This window comes from Clavelina lepadiformis, chromosome 6, assembly GCF_947623445.1.
Source record: "Clavelina lepadiformis chromosome 6, kaClaLepa1.1, whole genome shotgun sequence".
Classification (NCBI taxonomy): Eukaryota; Metazoa; Chordata; class Ascidiacea; order Aplousobranchia; family Clavelinidae; genus Clavelina; species Clavelina lepadiformis.
The window spans coordinates 3,280,803-3,301,332 of record NC_135245.1 but is presented as its reverse complement, the minus strand read 5'-3'; the positions used below and the strand labels follow the sequence as shown (position 1 = coordinate 3,301,332).

Below are 20,530 nucleotides of genomic sequence, written 5' to 3'. Positions count from 1 at the left end.
ATTAAAAAACTAAACTAATTACTATTAAAAAAAATTAAAAAGGTGAAAATCGACTTGGATTAAAAATACTTTGTGGTTTATCATGTGATACATTTGAAGTTGTAATGGAAAATGGGTATATGGCACCTGAACTTGAGAGGTTAACCCACTTCACTACAATAAGTACTTGTTGAAATGCTTATTGCGGGTGATAATATATGAGTCTCATGAGGTCGTTGTCTGCTTTTCTCACCCACAGATTTAATTGTTCACCTTGACGGGTTATTGTCTGATGACTGGCTTCAATTAGCTGTGATCAATATTATAATCACTTGTTTTCCACTGCTATATTACAGAACCAAAGTCCTTGTTAACTTGTGAAGATGACAATAATGTTGTCTATCTTAACACTGAACTTTAATAGACTTCAGCAATGATCACACAGGAATGACAACTGTATATACTGATTATATTGAAGATTCTTTGAGCAATTACATTTCGACAAAACATTGGCACAGCAACAGCATAAAGATGTCCATGTTATAGAGTTGATCTTAGTAGAATGAATGCATTGAACAGCTGTGCATAACTCACGCAAGATAGACACGCGCGATATTTATGTCACGACTTAAAACGGAAAACAGAAAGATATCGGTACGCAATGCTATCTATCATTGACGTCATGTTTCGTAAAGTAGACGTCTGAAAATATTAATTCTATATTCTAATCGATTTGTATACTATAATATCCCCTTATTATCACAAAGTCAAAAACTGGTTAAAAGTAAGTTAAAAGTTGGACGCAGAAATGTTGCTCTGTACAGTCAATTGGTGTCATCATGGGTGACTTTCCCCTACTGTTATAGATTGCTTAAAAAATGGTTGTTATTACCCTCAATGACATGTCTAGAGAAAAGTGTCCAAGTCAAAAGCTGAGTTTATGCGCTCTGAGCGACATGATATAACTTGTAGCTAGGCTGTAACACTATTTGCTTCGCCTATATAAAGATGAGGCTACTGCTTGGAGATGTTTTTGTGCCAGCGATAAAGGGATTTCTTGGCAAAATGTAGGCAGACAACTATAAGGTATAGGCTAGTTATGTAAAGAGAGTGAAGGTGTACCAGTGTTTCAAAATTAAGTACCCAAGTTTGGCTTAAATGTTCTTTTCTTTTTGAGCTACCTGGGTGATTTTCCAAACAACCGCAACGAGTTGTAAGCAAGATGTAGGGTGAAAGTTTCCTGAAAATAACAAATCACTGAAAGATTGATATCAAGAACGTTATGTCATGTCATCTTTCGTCATAATATGGCATCCAGGCTACCGTCGTTGCCTCATAAATGTTTGTGTTAAACAGACAGAAAAACAAAAGTATTGCGAAAAGACGTTAGCTGAGCTGTTCAAATGAACATGTAACTTTTAGTACTTCGTCGTCACGTTACACTTGAATTTTTGGCATAAGTTAATATAGCCTTGTCCTGATCCCGTGCTCTTTAAACCTTATACATGTGAGAAATAACCAAACAAAAGAAGGATTTTGAAGTGAATTGCATTTACGAAAAAAGTTTTTTTAAATCATATTTGCTGCCATTAATTCTGATCAATGGTTTTCATGGAAGATCCTTGATTTGTTTTAATCTTTTCAAAATAACAGCATTTGATGTATACGTATACAGTAGAGTCGTTTGGTAAAGTGATGAAAACTTGTTGGACCAATATCGTGCAAACAACACACGAACCGTCGCTCCACTCATCCGTGTCGTACATGTGGTTGTTTGCTTTCCTTTAACGAGAGAATATTTGATAGGAGTTGGTCTACGCATGAGTTATTTCTAGACCAATTCGTTCTGAACAAACTCGTGAGAAAGGTGCTGTATACAGTCCCAGGCAAGTTAAATGTGTTTCAAGGATTTGGTGCATGGTTTGTTCAATGAAGTTATAAGAAATGATGGATTTTACATTTGCATACGGACCAGCATTGTCGTATTTATCTGAGGAAGATCAGCAAAAATACTCAGTGGAGTTTAAGAAATATTTGCAGAAAGCCTGGAAAGAGGACGCTACTCAAAAAGAATGGAAAGGATATTACTTCCTTCCTGCATTCGAACCTGTTACAGCTCAATTTGCTTACAATCAATGGAATCCAAATAAAGGCGATGTCATTGTTGCGTCATACCCAAAAACAGGTATCGGTTATATGAGTGGCGACGTTGTGACGTGTTGTGCTACAACACAAGTTTGTGTTCACTAAACAAGGGTTTCAAACCGCAGGAACCATTTGGATGAGAGAGTTGGTTCGTCATATACTTTATTGCCATGATAAAGAATTGTTAGAAAAAGCAAAAGCCACCATGTTTCTTTTTTCATTTCTGTCATTTGGGCAAGGTAAAGTTAAGCAACAGCTTTGAAACACACAGGATCAGTTCGTTAAAATTTCTTTTGTAACTTGGGTACAGAATCAAAATACGACGTTTTAAAAAAACTCAACTTTTCACGAAACGTTTTGGCAACTCATTTACCGGCTCCTTTGATCAACTTTAAGAAATATGAAGAAAAGGGAGCGAAGGTTTGTATGAAAGCGTTCTCATCATTTTTCACACATCACATTATCACATCATCTCATTACAGTCATTACACTACAATGACGTCACACTTACAATAAAATAGAATCAAAACCTTCACATTTCTCTTAACACTGTTCGATGTACATTGAAGAGTTTAAACCGGCTACACTTACAACAAAACATTTTTCATATAGATTATTTATATGATGAGAAACCCGAAAGATCAAGCAGTTTCCTGGTATCACTTCAGCAAAACTCAACCTTATGCTGGTTTGCCATCATACAAGGATATGTACACTGCTGATAAGAAGAAATTTTTTGATTCCTATTTTGCAGGTTTGCAATGTTATGTCCTGGAAGACAATTTCTGTGAAGCAAAACCAAAAGCTAAACTTTTTTATCTGAACATATCTTTACACATAGGTGAACATAAACTTTTTGCTAAGAAAGGTGAAGGATATTTGGAACATCTCAAAGAATGGTATCCCCACCAAAACGACAGCAACGTTTTATTTGCTTTCTATGAAGACCTTAAAAAGGTACGAGCAATGGACCTCGTATATGTCAGGATTGTTCAAAAACAGCCATTATTTGAAAGTTTTGAAAGTGATTTATATCTTGCTTCTATTTTAAACAGGATATAAATCAAGGAATCAGAAAAGTTGCGAAATTCTTGGATGTCACTTTAAGCGATGAAGACGTGGAAATGATCGCAGAAAAAACTAGTTTCAACTCAATGAAGGAATCAACTCGACAAAGGCAAAACATTCAAACGCAAAAAGTTCGCGTATTTAAGATTTTTCGAAAAGGTTTGTAAGGTTTTTTTTTCAGGGTTGTATTTTTCAATTAAAGAAATCTCACATTTTTAATCATTTGAATTTTTATAGGAGCTGTAGGAGAATGGAAAAATTATTTAACTTTAGAGCAGTCGAAGTTGATCGACGAAAAAGTACAGAAAATTCTCGGCAATACAAATCTCAAATTTGTTTATGATCTGGACAAAACTAGATGCAATTTGTGATGCAAACTACTGCCATGTGATTTATTGCTTGATTTGAAATAATTTTGCCTCTCACATTCTTTCAACATAGCCTAATGCAAATAATAATGTTTTGATGAACACATTAAACAAACGAAACGTTTTTACTTGCAATGACTCGTAGAAAAAAATAAAAATAAAAATCAGTGTTATGATGCCATTTGTCTGCTATTTGTAACAAATCAAGCTGTAATAAGTACTTATTGTAGCAAAAAAATCACTAGCGCCCCGTGCGACGCTTCCGCCCAATTCAACGTGAATCTAGCTGTTGCTTTCTTGGTATGACGATCATTGATCATTCCAGTTACCGGTGCTGTGAGTGTCTGAGTGAGCAGAGGACAGAGGTCGCTGATCTGCTCTTGTTTATAACCTTTTTATTTGGAACATAATACAAATTTATATACGTATGTTCTGAATGTTTAACTCGGGTCTCTGGCAGAAGAACCAACCCTGAGCTAAGTAGAAACCATCGCAAACTGGCGAGCATGGCAGGACTCTGATTGCCAGGATTGTTGACACAGCGAGTGACGACTAGGGTTGGATTATCCGGATAACGGTTAACCGATTAACCGCAGGTTTTTTTCCTATCTGATATCCGGATATAATTCTGCCGGTTAACCGGCTAAAAGAGTATCGTTGCTAATGCGTTTTACACTTTTTAGTAAGTTTGAACATTCTTTGTTACGTAGAGGCTGACTCCCGCTGAGCGCAATTAAACCTTTGTTCACACTTCTATTGTCTTATACTTTCAACTACGGTACTCCTAAAATGCACGAGTGAAGTTTACTATCACGTCACAAAGAAAGCATAATGAATGATTCTTTTAATAGAAGACTGCATTCTCATGGCAAGGTAAAGTCTGTGAAGTGTCAGTTGAAAAGCTTTGACTACAATCTAGTTTGAAGTGACTAAATTTAAGAGATGGAATTTAAACGTCTCAAAAGTGATAATCCAGTTCCAGTATTCAGCCCACTTCTGTGGAAGCAGAAAGAGCATTCAGTGCATGTGGACTCTTTGTTACAAAACTCCGGTCCCGTCTACAGGATTCTACAATTGATGCATTGTGCTTTATAAGGAGGGCGTTGCAGAAGCAGTGAACATTAAATTTGCGTGATTTTTCTCGTATTCGCTCGTACTGCGCGTGTACGTAGATCTACAATAAAACTGCGTAATGATTTTACAATCCATTTTTCATGCAAACCTCGTGAAATCGATTGTCTCACTTAGCAGTTATTATCCGGTTAACCGGTTAGATAAATTCCAAATATACGGATATATCCGTTATCCGGATAGTAAAAATTATTGATATCCGAACTAACCCTAGTGACGACCAAACTTTTTTATTTCTTGCATACTTTTGAATCTTTTTTGAAGATGAACTTCGGTTTTGCACCGCCTACGTGTGAGATTGGCACGGATTTTTGATATTTTATTAAAGAATTTGATTCGTATTGCGCTAGTGTACAAGCTTCCGAAGCTATCAAGAAACATTCACTAATTTGCAGCTTACCTGTTACCTTGAAGTTCGACATGAAAGATGGGAGACATTTTTTTGCATGATATGTCATTCGAAGACATAAGAACTAAGGAAGTGACTGTGAGTTCATCTACTCGAGATTTTGCTCGCCAACAGTTATTTATTTAGCTGGGAGAAAATTTGCGGACCTTCGTCACCGCCCTTTCTGCTCTCGGGCTCCAAGCCTACCCAAATGATGCTGTAACGAAATCACAGTCTGCGTAACAAATTTTTATGCCTTACTTAAGTTAAGGGGCCATACCAACCGATATGCTCCTTGACCTGCACAAAAAGAAGATCGCGAGAAAGCTAACAGATCGTTTCGTGACGCAGCAAAGCGCTTGCTTTCTGCCTAAGGCTTCTACAAGGAACCAATGAACGTCTAACGGGTCGATTATTATGTCACAGAACTTGATACTACCTGGCCCATTACGTTTAATATATGTATGAACTGATTTCAAGTGATGGATTTCACATTTGCATACGGACCAGCATTGAAGTATTTATCTGTGGAAGATCAGCAAAAATACTCAGCTGAGTTTAAGAGATATATGCAGAAAGCCTGGAGAGACGACGTTACTCAAAAAGAATGGAACGGTTATCAATTCTTTCCAGGATTCGAACCCGCTACGGCACAGTTTGCTTACGATCAATGGAATCCCAATAAAGGCGACGTCATTGTTGCGTCATATGCAAAAACAGGTAGAAGTTTTACTACTGCATTGTACTGTGTACCCAGTGATGTGAAGAAGAAATTCTTAAAAACTGAAAAGTTTAATTTATAAAATTAAGCTTTCATTTATGCCACTGCAGGTACAACTTGGATGCGGGAATTAGCTCGGTATATACTCTATTGCCATGACGACAAGATGTTGGAAAAGACAAATGATGTTAATTTTTTCTTTGCTTATTTGGAATTTGGACCAGGTGAATACTGGATAGAGAATGTCTAATTAATAAGAACGGAACTTTCCAGATTCAAACCGTTCGCATTCAACAAGCACTTATAAACAAACAAGTGGATAGTGACGTAACATATCAAGCAATGTAACCTGCAGATTGTAAATGTAAACCAAAGTTTCCTTAACTCTTGGCTTGCAAGATGCTTTAAAATAAACCAGGTTCCAAAGGTCAGCAAAATGTATTTGTCATATGTATAATAATAATTGGTGATTCGCCTTTTATTTTTTTGAAGCATCCAAATATGAGGTTTTGGAAAAGCTGAACATCCCACAAAAGGTGATGGGAACTCATTTACCAGCTCCTTTGATCAATTTCAAGAAATTGAGAAAAATTGGAGCAAAGGTCAATTTAGTTGTTTGAAATCACAATAATAAGATATTCGGTTCTTGTTATGCCATCTTATCGTGCACATTTACTGTAGGTGATCTATATGATAAGGAATCCTAAAGACCAGGCAGTTTCCTGGTATCACTTCAGCAGAACTCACCCTTTTGCTGATTTGCAACCATACAGGGACATGTACACTCCTGTTAAAAAGACATTTTTTGATGCATATATAGCAGGTTTGCTTCTGTGGTATGTTAGTTATTTTAAAAGAATTGAACCTTTTTGTTTGGTTTAAGGCTTTTATTTTGGGTTAGGAGAGCACAAACTTTTTGCTAAGAAAGATGAAGGATATTTGGAACATCTAAAAGAATGGTATCCCCATCAAAACGACAACAATGTTCTGTTTGTTTACTATGAAGACTTGAAAAAAGTAAGAAAGGCAATTATGTTACCAAAGAATGTGACAGTTTATATTTGTTATAATTTTCACTCTTCAGCTTTTATATTATGTTCTAAAACAAGGATAGAAAAGAGGGAATAAAAAAAGTTGCACAATTTTTGAATGTGGATTTAAATGATGAGGATGTAGACTTGATAGCAGAGAAAACAAGTTTGGATTTCATGAAAAAAATCAGAGATGAAGATAAAAGAGATGGCGACATAAAAATGTTTCGGAAAGGTTATATCACATGCCATTAAAAAATTATTACTTACAACATAAATCTGTCACTTACATATATTTTCCAACATCTTGGCTTTGTAGGTTTAGTGGGAGATTGGAAAAATTATTTGACTGTGGCTCAATCGGAATTGATCGACAAGAATGTGAAAGAAGTTCTCGGTGATACAAACCTGAAATTCACTTACGAGCTAGAGTAGTGCTTTTTAGAAATCAAGAGTTTAGACTTTAGACCAGTGTTTCTCAACCTTTTTAGCCCACGGACTATTTTCCTATTAGCACAAGTATTCGCGGACTCAGGTAATAAGAATAAAAAATAAGTTAGTTCTACACTAAAAAAGTGAGATAAAAAAGCAGAAGCGGTTTGTTTATTGGGCATATATGCACTATAAATCTCAGTGAGAACCTTGAAAATTACGACCTTTGCTCAACCTATCTCAATGAGAACCTTGTCTCTGAACTTGCTTCAAAAGTTTGTCGAAATCAGGAATTATGGTCGTTAATGCACACCTGATATCATCTTCCGGTTGAAGCTGGTTCCGGCACTTGGTTTTAAGCATAGCTAAGGTTGAAAATCCTGCTTCACACAAGTATGTACTTGTAGTCGGTAAAGGCAAAAGAGCTATTGCTGCTTGTTTGTAGAGGTCAGAAAGGTTAGGTTCCTTCGATAGAACATTGATCGCCCAAAATTGAGTCAGAGAAACAATTTTCAACTTGTCTCTCCACATCTGTCGACTTTGCAGTTCAATTAACTGTTCAGAAATGCAGTCTATTTCTGAATGCACCTCTAACGCTGACACCTCAAAAGGACTTCGTACCCAGTTAAATATCTTGTTATAATTTTGGTAAGGAATATGTCAATCCAGCTCAGAAACAAATGTATTGAGGTGCTCAAGAAACATTCGACAAATACCGCGCAATTCAATATTTTTCTCCTCAAAAAATAAGTTCAACGCTGGAAAAGCAGTCAGTCATCTTCCCACTTTCCATTCGATGTATCCACAATGTTATTTTAGCTTTAAACGCATCTTACATCTAAAATATTTTTGTCTTTTCCATGCATAGAGCCATTCCATTGGTTCACAAGGCTGAAAAAATTAGCAAAGAAAAGCAATTTGGCAATCCATTTGTCATCGCTAAAACGATCAACAAATTCATGTTTCTGTTCTTTCAAAAAGTGGCCGTGCGCAGGCGAAATTGCATTGCGAGAGAAGGAAAGAAACAAAAAAAGCTCTGACACTTGGAAACTCCTTTTAAAAAAGAGAAAAAAGGATGTGATTCGCTCGCCAGGAGTTGGAAGAAGGAGAAGAGAACAAAAGAATTAAGGAATTGGATTGCCACCAGTATAACATAAGAAATAAGCAAGGCTCTTAATCAGACTATTTTAAATTACCAACAAATGGATGTTGTAATAACTAAAATTATCCAACACGCCAAGGTATCTCTTGCGACACCTACTTTTTTAGGCAAGGAGCCGTTGCGAAAATTATGACCTATGCCTAATTATATACGGTAAATTAATGGGCTTGCGGACTCACAAAAACCTTACGCGGACTCAAATGAGTCCGCGGACTCGGGGTTGAGAAACACTGCTTTAGACTATTCTATTTGAAACATATTTTTTTTAACGTGCACTAACGCCTGTTTGAATTTGCCTTTACTCAAATATATGGTTGTATTATATGCAGTGGTGGCTTTAGGTTTTCGGGGGCCCGAGGCGAGGTATGGCACGACTTAAGTTTTTGGTCCCCACAATTTCTGGAGACGTAACGTAGGACGTTGTTCCGGGGGCATGCTTCCCGAAAATTTTGAATTTAGATGGTCTAAAATGCATTAAATGTTACTTTTTTTTCAAAAAACAAACTGCCCGAGATTTTTTGTGCATTTCTTCTCAGCTCCCTATGTCTCCCACCCTTCATTTCTTTGTTGCTATCGACCGCCTAATACCTTAGAGATCTATCAGGAGAGAACAAAACATTTTTTCATCTTGTCAAGATGTTTCAGATCACGTGACCGTTTGGGCATCAAGCCATATGAAAGCAATCTCAAAGCAGGAAGCGACCAATTCACACGGAAGTTCGATTTACATAACTTTCCCCTGTTCTAAATACAGTTTATACAGCTAATCAGCATTAACCAATGAATGATTCCCGTCCTGAAAAATATAAATAGTTAACAATAATACTCGTATGCAATGTTTGTTCTTTTAGAGAGCTCATACACAAAAGGAGAAGGGTCCTCCAGGAGGGGGCCCGAGGCGACCGCCTAGCTCGCCTCACCCGAAAGCCACTACTGGTTATAAGGTACCTGTACCGAATAAGGCCCACCTAACACTTTTTTGAAAATAACTCAAGAACCATAAATGAGAATAGACTGAAAAATCGTATTCTATTAGTGAGGGTATATGACTACAACATATTAAAACCACAATACCTGACAACCCCCCAAAAAAGTTTTATAAAGAAATTAAAAATTCCAAAAAATGGGCCTTATTAGGAGCATAGGCTCCTAATAAGGCCCACCAATTTTGTGAGTATTTTGATTCAAAACATAGTAATAGACAACATATAACATTATTAGAAATTTCACATTTTAAGTTGTACAAACATTTAAAAAGATTCCACTAGGCGCATCAAAGTAACTGCAACAATTTGCCAACTGATGACTGGAACCACTCTTGAAGTCTGGACATCAATTAGCCAAGCATCTTGTATAGGCCTTATTAGGCGCATGTGGCATCCACGAAAAAAATGTCACATTTTTATCATCAGAAAAATTTTTGCAAAAAAAAAGTGCATTATCCTTTTCAATACTAAGTTGGTTGTTACATGAAAACTTCAGCCGGCTGACAACAGTACATTTAACCGGACAAATTCTCACTTACTTTTTTTCTAAATTAACAAAACCACCTTAACTGCAAATATCAAATTTTTGTTGTGCTCTAGCGAATCGGTTGATCACGTGACAAGGATGAAATCTGGTAAACCATCATGAATTTATATTAGTTTTTATGTAGGGACAAAATCTTTCATTTATTTGCACGGGTTTGCGAAATATGAGCAATGGACCTTATTAGGGACCGGACCTTATTCGGTACAGGTACCTTATAACATAATTATACAGTATTTTCTTCGTTGATAATAATCATAAAGCACTATCGAAAGAAAAATAAAAATATAAAACGCATCGTGGATTTTGCTGGTTGTGATCAAGCTGATTTAGATTTTATGACTGACAAGCGTAACATGTCAAAAAAGTTGCAAAACGTTACACTTGTTTCGGCAGAAGTCGTATAAAACATTAAAAAGAATTTTTGGTGATGTTTTTATTTTAAAAAAGAGGTTACTTTGATTTTATTTGGTTTGGTGTGTTACCTGGCATATTAGCTTAGGTTATGTTTTTCAACTTAACATAAGTCGTTACATATACCAACAAAACCATGCATTGAGCTTTGTCATTCTGAAATCATATACCAATCGATGGTGGAAAAATCTGAATATCAGTTTCCAGCTATGGACCAGAAAACTGCCTTATAAACCTGATGTAAACCAGTTAAACGCAATACAGAAATCATTACCCAAAGTGAAGTTGAAATGAAGAAAGTGAAGTCATTATACAAAGTGAAATTGTTTACTCTTAAAACATAATAATCTAATTAAATGAAGGGATTATAAACTGGAGTTGAGCTTGTAATGGAAAGTGGGCATATGTCATCTGACTTGAGAGGTTGACCCACTTCACTACAATAAGTACTTGTTGAAATGTTTATTGCGGATGATAACACAGGCCAACAAAAAAATTTTTTTTTCAAAAGGCATGATATGTTAGATCGATTTAGGGGTATATCAGGGGCGTTGAGTCCGAAAATGTCATTACTTTTGCTGAATTGGCTCTAGTTTTGGAGATATTGCTTCTTCCTACATATACCATGAAAAGTTAGAAATGTATGCTAGTGAGTAACAAAGGTTAACAAAAACTGAAGCCATGTGGAGCAGCTATTTAGTTTTGCCCAAATGTTGAGTTGTCTGGCACAAATTTCTCGCTTGGGAGGTAAATAAGACCTTAGATTAGTTTATATCATCTCCCATCAAGCACTAACATAAGCCTTAACATCTACACATAGCATAACATTTTTGATTTGGCAACAAAAATAACGTTTTACCGGGACAGAGAAGAAATGTTAATGCAATTTTTCTCTCAAGAAGATAATTTTGTATACTGTAAAAACATTGAAGGACTTCTTTCATCTATAGGTCTACTTGAATATAAACCAGAAGAATGGAGGTTATTCATTGACAGCTCCAAAAAAAGTTTGAAATGTGTGCTACTTCACAACGGAAATAAGTTTGCCTGCGTTCCAATTGGCCACTCAGTCATTTAAAGGAACACTACCAACGTGTAAATATGGTCTTGAAGAAACTTTCTTATACTGAACATAACTGGGAGATATGCGTTGATTTGAAAATGGTCAACTTTCTCTTAGGACAACAAGGCGGCTACACCAAGTATCCCTGCTTTATTTGTTACTGGGATAGTTGGGCCACTGATCAACACTGGATTAAAAAGGAGTGGCCCATACGTAAATAGCTTGTGCACAGAGATAAAAACGTTGTAAATGAACCTTTGGTCAGTCGTGATCGCATTATTTTACCCACATTGCACATCAAATTGGGTTTGATGAAACAATTTGTCAAGGCCTTAGAAAAAGATGGTGCTTGTTTTGATTACCTGTGCAAAGTATTTCCTGGTCTTAGTATTGAAAAGCTGAAAGCAGGAATTTTTGATGGGCCACAAATACGAAAATTAATTTAAGATCAAGTTTTTCCATCACATATGACTGAAGTTGAGAAGGCAGCCTGGCACTCATTCGTTGCAGTTGTAAAAGCAAGCAACTATGTGGATCTCGTAGAAGTGAAGCTTACGAACTTTCAAGCTCTTGGATCAAGAATGAGCATAAAAGTTCACTATCTATTCAGTCACTTGGATCGCTTCCCTGAAAACCTCGGAAATATGAATGAGTGAGGAACAAGGTGAAAGGTTTCACCAAGATATCAAATTAATGGAAGAGAGATATCAAGGTAGATGACTCACATGATGGCAGATTACTGCTGGTGCCTAATGCGAAGCTGTCCACAACAAGACTACAGGCGAAAGTCATACAAGAGGACTTTCCTGCAGATGACTTTAAGCTAATTTGAGTAATTAACTAGAGTGCATCTAAGAACTTCACTAATGCACATCCTGAGATGGACATATTTCTTCGTAAAGTGTTTTGCTTTGAATACTCCGTGGTAAATGAAAAAAATTGATTGCTTGTTCATTTCGTCTGTTTTTACAAATTTTCGTCTTTCTTGTGTAGGATCAGGTATACTTGGTTTGTTATTACCAAATTACTGCTATTTATTGTTCACTTCAAGCAAGTTTTAATGTGGTATTGGAAGCTTAGTCTCACAAATTGCAATATGTTAGGAGAATCTGATGAAAATACGAATAAATGGGGCATTTTTTGTGTTGAATATATGGAAACGAATAGATTTATGCAGCACTTCTTCATTTAGCTAATTTCATTGTGTCTTTAGCTTTTGCTCATTCTTGTGGTTTTAGTGCACATAGACTCACAACAACATTTAATATAGGCTGTTCCTTAAGATAAAATGCAACCTACCTTGAAATTTAAAAGGTACCAAAAATATCGAAATTCGCTAATATCTTAAAAACTAGAACCAATTTGCAAAAACTAATGGCATTTTCGAGTTCAGCGCCCCTGATATACACTAAAATCGTTCTTACCTTCCATGCCAAAATTTTTTTGTTGGCCAGTGTAATATATAAGTCTCATGAAGTCGTTGTCTACTTTTCTCACCCACAGATTTAATTGTTCATCTTGACGGCTTATTGTCAGATGACTAGCTTCAGTTAGCAGTGATCAATATTATAATGACTTGTTTTCCACTGCTATATTATAGGACCAAAGTCCTTGTTGCCTTATTCAAATAGAACTCAACAATGGTTACATAGGAATGACAATTGTATATACTGATTATATTGAAGTTTCTTTGAACAATTACATTTAGACAAAGCATCAGCACAGCAACAGCATAAAGACGTCCATGTTACAGCGATGATCTTAGTAGAAAGAATGCATTGAACAGCTGTACATAACTCACGCAAGATAGGCAGGCGCGATATTCATGTCACGGCTTAAAACGGAAAACAGGAAGTTATCGGTACGCAATGTTATCTATATAATTAACGTCACGTTTTGTAAAGCAGATGTCTGAAAATAAGAATTCTATGTTTTATTCGATTTGTATATTATAATATCCCTTTATCATCACAAGCTAACTGCCTAATCAAATTCAGTAATGTGAAACCAGTGAGTTAGAGTCCTATACCTTAATGACAGGTAAAACTTTTCAATGGGACAGAAAGAAAGACCAACATATTCTTGGCAGCCATACAGCCCATGCAGCAGAGAGCGACAAAAAAAATTTGAAATGTTTTTTCAAAAAGCTTTTCGTATATCAGTTGCAATACGAATTATTGATTTTTTGTGGATTTCAGCAAACATGCTATTTGGTAGGGTATTTTTTCGCTGCAAAAGACATCCAGCAACACGATACTGTACTAGACTTTCCGATAAGATTTGCTTTCTCTGGCAAACGTTTTCTTTGTCATTTAAATGTTTTAACTATATTTGCAGCGTAAGCATGAGAAAAATTCCAACCATTCTAGCCTAGAGCAGATACCGTTTCCATTAAGATGTGCCGTAACATTCTGCCCATGTATGAGTGGTTAGTGGCTATATGCTGAAGTTAATCATTTACGTTTACGGTTGATTCAACTTGGTTGCTTATGGGTCGTTTATAAAAAGAGAAAAAGAAAACCGCGGAAGAGCGCATGCTTGCCGTTGAAACCGGCCAAACAACCAGCTCATTGCTGCGAATTAACCTAAGCCTGCTGTTTGAAAGGTAAAGGTCAAGAGATTTTAAAGATTTTTTCGTAACCTCTCAATATCTTTCGTGTTCCTCAATCGTGCTTGTGCAATGGATACCACGTTTGTATACGGACCAGCATTGTCATATTTAACTGAGGAAGATCAGCAAAAATACTCAGCTGAGTTTAAAAGATATTTGCAAAAAGCCTGGAGAGAGGACGTTGCACTGAATGAACTGAAAGGATATTATCTTTTGACGGCATTCGAACCAGTTACAGCCAATGTTCCCTCTAAGCTGCGCGCGTGCGCAAATGCGCACTGCTGTCACGGTCTTCGCGCACAGAAAAACAGTGCTGCGCACAAGAAAAAAATCCAACCTGAATTGAAAATAAACGCATAATAATGGCCACAGTGCGCACTGCGCACGTCTGATGTTGCTCACAGTGGTCCAAGGGACCGCTCAGAGAGTTAGTGTGTTTGCTCACACTTGTGAAAAATTAGAGGGAACATTGGTTACAGCTCAGTACGCTTACAACCTATGGAATCCGAATGCAGACGACGTCATTGTTGCGTCATATGCAAAAACGGGTAAAGCTTTCGTGCTGTCTTTGTGGAGAAACATTTTAGGGGCTTCATACCTTCAGTGTTTACTTCAAACTTTACGCTATACCTTAGGCTGCTTAGCTGGCTCATTAAAACTTAAAAAATTATAGCTAGCATTAAAGCTGGCCCTAGCTACGTTCAATATTTCAATGACATGGACTGCAATAAATGCAATTTAACGACATTTTCAAGTTAAAGCAATCAATTTACATTGCAACGTTATTGCCCAATCATTTCCTGAAATTGCCAAACTCAATCACAGGTACAACGTGGATGAGAGAGCTTGTTCGTCACATGATTTATTTACATGATGAAGAAATGCTTAGGAAGACAAGCGCCATGCATTTCTTCTTTGCTTACTTGGAATATGGCCCAGGTGAGTTCACCTGACCATATTAAATTCATATTAAACAAATTCAGATTTATTTCATTCATTTTCAACTTCAATTCAGTTCTATGTAAACAAACAAGAACGTTTTATACTACCTTTGACAGAATCAAAATACGAGGTCTTAAAAAAGCTGAACTTCCCAAGAAAAGTGATGGGAACCCATTTACCGGCTCCTTTGATCAATTTCAAGAAATTGAAAGAAAGAGAAACAAAGGTTTTACGTTCTTGAAAAACTCCACCAATGTTGACTAATGATAAGAATGCCTCCAACTACTTTTCGCAGGTGATCTATATGATAAGGAATCCTAAAGACCAGGCAGTTTCCTGGTATCACTTCAGCAAAACTCAACCTTATGCTGATTTGCCGCCATACAAGGATATGTACACTACCGATAAAAAGAAGTATTTTGACGAATACATTGCAGGTTTTCAGTGCTAATAAATTACGTAAATATACATTATTTGTTACGTATGTTTTGTGATGTTTATTGCTGGATGGGTAAAAAGTATAAATTTTGCTTGTTCAGCCTATATTCAACTTGCTTTTACTGTTCTGAAATCCAATATTGTTTTCTAGGTGAACAAAAACTTTTTGCTAAGAAAGGTGAAGGATATTTGGAACATCTCAAAGAATGGTATCCCCATCAAAACGACAGCAACGTTTTATTTGTTTATTATGAAGATCTCAAAAAGGCAAGAAAAAGGATAATTATTTAGATGCACGCTAAAAAAGCATCAGCAAACGCTTTTTCTAAAATAATCATCATACCATTTGCAAATACCTTTCCTACTGAAGGATTTGAAGCAAGGAATCAAGAGGGTATCAAAATTCTTGGATGTCGTTTTAAGTGATGAAGATGTGGACATGATAACAGAGAAAACAAGTCTGGATTCAATGAAGAAGTCAAGGGAGAAAACAGAGGATTCATTCTTTAAGCATGTTCGCAAAGGTTTGTTTTAAGATAGTTTATGTGCAAAATTGAAAAAAAAACTTACAAAACCAACGAAAAAGAATGAAATAATATTAAATTTGTTTTCACTTCGTAAAGGTGTGGTAGGGGGATGGAAAAATTATTTGACCGTCGCTCAGTCGGAATTGATCGACAAGAAAGTGAAAGAAATTCTCGGTGATACAAACCTGAAATTCACTTATGAACTAGAGTAAGGTTCTTTTAGGTCACATGAAGGTCTTCCCTATATTGTTACCATCTGCTTTTTTGCAATACAATTACGAGTATAATACGTATAATGTATTTCATTTTTACGACGTCACGTCTCGACATATCATTATAACATGAATTGTTGTTGTTATATTATTGTGCTTTTATTATGTCATTTCATTATCATTAATATTACTATAAGATTATGTTATCTGTCATTATGAAGCATTTACAGTATGTCTCAATGCCTCAATATACATCATTGCAGCATAACAATATTAGAACAAAAAGTCATGCGGTATGTCTCTATCGCAAATGAAATGTATAAAGCTGGCCTGCAGCATTCGACATCTTGGAGACAAAAGTTGCTGAAAATGCACGTGCGCTGAACACAAAGAAAGGCGTAAAACATAAGATTAAAAGCCAAATGCGTGTGTAGTATGGAAGTTGGTGTGGAGTAGATACTTCTGTAATAAACATGAAAATAGATGTATGACAGCATCGCATGCAGTTTGAAATAACGTTATTAGATTTGAAATGACATGAAAAATATCAACTTAGCTTTAACTACGACAGGTTTTATCAAAAGTTTATTAAAATTTATTAAATCACATCAAAACCTCTGCGCAATATTTCGAGAACGAAATACAACGAATTTTGTAGATAAACGTCTGCATTCCTTGTAGCAATTTTGCTGTTTTACTTCGTATTCATACCGTGCACTTTGTTCTACATTTACATTATTGTCAATGCATCAATGACATTGTTCACAAGAACAAATGATGCTTAACTTGCTGATCTTGCAGTCTGTTAAGTTAACAAGCAACTGTTTATTGATGGCTGTGCAAGACTGCCCAGCGGTTAACGATTGTATTCAATTCTACGCGTGACAAAAATTCTCGTTACATATGACTGGGAAATCGATCACACTTATCACGAATAAATCGATTTTTTACTTTGGTACTTTCACAAATCGAATAATCGTTTTTTAATCCGCTAAAAACTTTTTTATTAGGTAAAAGGCGCTATTCTCGCTGTGGAGTTTACATTATATGACCGTTATTTGTGTAACGTAAGACTTCAAACTAGGTTAGCAATTGCGTAGACGTCATTGCAGTGCCTGTAGGAAACGTTATCATATGAACAAGAGTAAACATAGAAATAAGAGACAATATACACATGCATATGTGCTACCGATCAGCAAACACGTGACGTCACCAATTACATTGTGCTACTAAACACCAGGCTGTAATTCGTGACGTCACGAGAAAATTATAACATACGCTCAGTTAAAACTGCTATTGAAATTTTTCGCCCCAACCGCGTTTTTGACGAAAAATAAAACGCTTGATTGATTGAATAAACTGCATACTACGCAGGAATAATTATAAGTGATCAATTTATTTCCCAGACTTTATACATAGCTAGTGAAGCGTATCGAAGGGAAGAATGTATTGTTCATGTGGTTTTCACTTGAAGGTAAATCACTACGGAAAGCTGTATGGTGAATTGAAAGCGACGACAGAAAACCTTGCGATGGCCTTCTCAGCAAGACAGAAACTATTTTAAGGCTATGCGTCTGATTTCTATTTGGAAGGGAATAGGCAGGCATTTATACGAAGATGGTACTTCAATAAAGAGAATACATGAAATGGATATGTACTGCGCTACGATATAAATACTTGTGCGGTTTTGTTTCTAACACACCTACATTTTTCTAAGCACAAACTTAACTGCCTGTTGATTGAAACAACAGAGTACAGTGTTAATCACAAACCAACGCAGTAATAGTCGAAGGTATGGATCTGGCCGAATCGATGGAATTGCCTACCCAAAGAAGAAAGAATGAGCCGAAATGGAAAGGCCTTTTGGGCATATTATACGCAACTCTTGCCGCCGCCTTTGCTTCTACCAGTTCAATGTTCGCCAAGTATGCCGATAGTGCAAGTCCAGCACAAATTGTTTTCGGGCGCTGCCTTATTCAGTTCGTTATGCTTCTGCCTATCTTAAAATATAAGCAAATAAATCCACTGGGCCCTCATCCCAGCCTGCTTAAATACATTATCGCTAGGGGAGCATTTGGGATTTGCTCCATTATATTATTATTTATTGCTGTGAAAAAGTTGCCCTTGGGAAATGCTATTGCAATCAGTTATACCTATTCGGTGCTTGTGGGTTTCTTTGCTTGCGCTTGTCTACAAGGTATAGATAAATGGAGTTAATACAAAAAAATTTTTTGACGAAACTTTCTTGTACACTACTAAAAAACGAAAAGTATTTGCTGTTTGATTACTAATACGTTACATTTTTAGAGGAGTGTCGAAAAACAGATGTCATTTTCACTGTAGTCACGGCTACTGGAGTTCTTTTCATCGCCCAACCTCCTTTTATTTTCAAAATGGTAGATGAAGATATTGGATTAACTGAACACAACTTTGCCGAGAGAATTTTGGGTGTCGCTTGCGCGATCGGGTCGGCATTGAGCAACTCAATTACTTACGTCATCGTGAGAAAGATGGGCCGAAGCGTGCACTATACTTTGTCGCTTGTTTATTATTCCTGGGAAGGGTTTTTCATTTCATTGACTTACTTGCTTGTAACTGATGAATTTCGTTCGCCCTGTTTTAGTGACGTAGGTTACGTTGTACTAGTGAGTTGCTTTGGTTTGGTTGGGCAAATATTTATGACTATTGCGCTACAAGTTGAGCGAGCTGGACCGGTAACTCTTGTTCAAACTACGCAAATCATCTTCGCATTCACGTTTCAGTACTTTTTGCTAAATGTTACACCTAATATGTACAGTGGAATAGGAGCTGTGTTGATATTTGTGAGTTCATTTGGTATAACATTGACTAAATTTGTATTGAGTTAAATTGTTTATCGAATGAATGCTTTGTTTAATATTACCCGATTCTTTCTGACATTCCGAAGAAAACGATAAAACCTATTTTACCAATTTTGCTTCCCGTTGCAAAGTCTTGGCATATGAGTTTGACTATAAATATAACATTCCGTAGGGTTCGTTGCGCCGGTTGACAAGAACTGCAGGACATTCTAGCTATAAGCAGAATCAGCCGCATTCAATGTGTTAACTGGGGGTTGCGCGTAGTAGCCTGCTGTACACGTGAAGTTGGTGATCTTACGCGTATTCACTCACGAATCGGTCGGAACGAGCTTTCTCTGACAGGAAACTAGTTTAAGAAGACCAGCTTCATCAATTGGGCATTGCGGGCATTTATTCAACAAAGGCCTGTGCATGGACGTGAAAGTCATGCACTTAATCCAAAAATTCCTGTAATTTCGAAATAGCCTACTACTAGAATAAGAGTTGGGCGTAATTCAAAAAAATGTAATTGCTGTTATACACATCAGCGGCCACTGCGTGTTATGTAAGTAGTGTAAACTAGTCATTTACTGTACCTTTTCAACTACGTATCATCGAAATACCGTTGTTTATCAACGTACAAGTTGCAATGAATATTAACGTTGCAGTGTCAGTCATGGCCCTTGTAAGGACAGGTAACTTTGTCACGGATGAACTTTATACCTAATGCAAAGTAGGTCAAGCATCCTGCAAGACATATACGCTTGGTGGGGTCCTAAAATAATCAAAACAAAGCCATATAAAAACGTCTGAAGACGACTATTATATTGATGAAAGCAACACTCACTTATTTTGTGAAACAAACACCTTACACTAGTCAACATGCTATCCCTGATTTCTTTAACTTTTTCTCACGTTGCGTGATATGACGTGGTCTGCGCCCTGCGGCTTGATCCACCGCGGTAAACTCACAAGTTGGGGGTTATCGATTGACGCCGGCTCGCAGGTGACCAGGCCGCACACAGGTTATCCTAGGGAGTAAAACTTTGTAAGACGAGGTCGGGAATGAAACTACGACGCCTAGTTGAACTTATCTCTTTCTAAAGGCCTTCTATTCCATAATTCCATTTTCCATAATATGACAAAAGCATATCCAATCACGGTACGCAAGACATCGCTTATGGCAGGTAATATTACTAATATTACATTAGTAATGTCTTAATGTTTACAAGCATATGGCTTCTAGGCTACAATTGCCTATAATATATACATATATAATACAATTCCTATAATTTTTCCTATACATTGTTTTTATAAATTATATTTTATTTAAATTTTAGAACTTAACGGAGTTCTGAGTTTGGTGACCCAGCTAATCTGCCATAAAATAACGCAATTTTAATATTATAATCTTTCATGCACGTTTTAAGCTTTTAGGACATTGCCACTTTTTCTGCTTCATTAATTGTTCGTGAGCATGTTTTTAATTGTGCTATGACGAACGTCATTTTTTGCTACGCACAGTTTATGGCGAAATTAGTTTGATACG

The 20,530-nt window shown here is 36.5% G+C and overlaps 4 protein-coding genes and 1 long non-coding RNA gene across 6 annotated transcripts; 4 read left to right on the top strand and 1 right to left on the bottom strand.

Annotated features, from left to right (window-relative positions):
- The first annotated feature begins 1,320 nt into the window (after positions 1-1,320).
- LOC143461862 (amine sulfotransferase-like) lies at positions 1,321-3,738 on the top strand. Its single transcript, XM_076959770.1, has 7 exons — positions 1,321-2,164; positions 2,250-2,363; positions 2,435-2,544; positions 2,737-2,878; positions 2,966-3,081; positions 3,180-3,351; positions 3,430-3,738. The coding sequence occupies exons 1-7, from the start codon at positions 1,924-1,926 to the stop codon at positions 3,561-3,563; spliced, it is 1,029 nt and encodes a 342-aa protein (XP_076815885.1). The 5' UTR covers positions 1,321-1,923; the 3' UTR covers positions 3,564-3,738.
- Positions 3,739-3,917: 179 nt separating this feature from the next.
- Positions 3,918-8,749, top strand: LOC143461863 (sulfotransferase 1B1-like). The gene is made up of 7 exons (XM_076959771.1): positions 3,918-5,799; positions 5,911-6,024; positions 6,293-6,402; positions 6,482-6,623; positions 6,702-6,817; positions 6,910-7,066; positions 7,151-8,749. The coding sequence occupies exons 1-7, from the start codon at positions 5,562-5,564 to the stop codon at positions 7,264-7,266; spliced, it is 993 nt and encodes a 330-aa protein (XP_076815886.1). The 5' UTR covers positions 3,918-5,561; the 3' UTR covers positions 7,267-8,749.
- Positions 8,750-13,662: 4,913 nt separating this feature from the next.
- Positions 13,663-16,308, top strand: LOC143461864 (sulfotransferase 1B1-like). The gene is made up of 8 exons (XM_076959773.1): positions 13,663-14,282; positions 14,524-14,591; positions 14,869-14,982; positions 15,102-15,211; positions 15,281-15,422; positions 15,575-15,690; positions 15,794-15,947; positions 16,047-16,308. The coding sequence occupies exons 1-8, from the start codon at positions 14,113-14,115 to the stop codon at positions 16,160-16,162; spliced, it is 990 nt and encodes a 329-aa protein (XP_076815888.1). The 5' UTR covers positions 13,663-14,112; the 3' UTR covers positions 16,163-16,308.
- A 178-nt stretch (positions 16,309-16,486) lies between these two features.
- On the bottom strand, positions 16,487-20,226 carry LOC143461865 (uncharacterized). 2 transcript variants are annotated; one of them, XR_013118101.1, is made up of 3 exons: positions 19,854-20,226; positions 19,578-19,756; positions 16,487-16,624 (listed from the first exon to the last, which is right to left on the bottom strand). It is a non-coding gene; the product is annotated as an uncharacterized LOC143461865 (long non-coding RNA). The 2 variants fall into 2 exon arrangements; XR_013118100.1 differs by having other exon boundaries at positions 19,897-20,226.
- LOC143462330 (solute carrier family 35 member G1-like) lies at positions 17,592-19,172 on the top strand. Its single transcript, XM_076960456.1, has 2 exons — positions 17,592-18,359; positions 18,470-19,172. The coding sequence occupies exons 1-2, from the start codon at positions 17,957-17,959 to the stop codon at positions 19,027-19,029; spliced, it is 963 nt and encodes a 320-aa protein (XP_076816571.1). The 5' UTR covers positions 17,592-17,956; the 3' UTR covers positions 19,030-19,172.
- Positions 20,227-20,530: the final 304 nt, after the last annotated feature.

Coding starts and splice junctions, on each gene's coding strand:
- LOC143461862 (XM_076959770.1), top strand. CDS start 1,924: ATGATGGATTTTACATTTGCATACGGACCAGCATTGTCGTATTTATCT. Junction 2,879..2,965: donor TTTTGATTCCTATTTTGCAG/GTTTGCAATGTT, acceptor CTTTACACATAG/GTGAACATAAACTTTTTGCT. Junction 3,082..3,179: donor TCTATGAAGACCTTAAAAAG/GTACGAGCAATG, acceptor TATTTTAAACAG/GATATAAATCAAGGAATCAG.
- LOC143461863 (XM_076959771.1), top strand. CDS start 5,562: ATGGATTTCACATTTGCATACGGACCAGCATTGAAGTATTTATCTGTG. Junction 5,800..5,910: donor TGCGTCATATGCAAAAACAG/GTAGAAGTTTTA, acceptor ATGCCACTGCAG/GTACAACTTGGATGCGGGAA. Junction 6,403..6,481: donor TGAGAAAAATTGGAGCAAAG/GTCAATTTAGTT, acceptor CATTTACTGTAG/GTGATCTATATGATAAGGAA.
- LOC143461864 (XM_076959773.1), top strand. CDS start 14,113: ATGGATACCACGTTTGTATACGGACCAGCATTGTCATATTTAACTGAG. Junction 14,592..14,868: donor TGCGTCATATGCAAAAACGG/GTAAAGCTTTCG, acceptor ACTCAATCACAG/GTACAACGTGGATGAGAGAG. Junction 15,948..16,046: donor CTTTAAGCATGTTCGCAAAG/GTTTGTTTTAAG, acceptor CACTTCGTAAAG/GTGTGGTAGGGGGATGGAAA.
- LOC143462330 (XM_076960456.1), top strand. CDS start 17,957: ATGGATCTGGCCGAATCGATGGAATTGCCTACCCAAAGAAGAAAGAAT. Junction 18,360..18,469: donor TGCTTGCGCTTGTCTACAAG/GTATAGATAAAT, acceptor TTACATTTTTAG/AGGAGTGTCGAAAAACAGAT.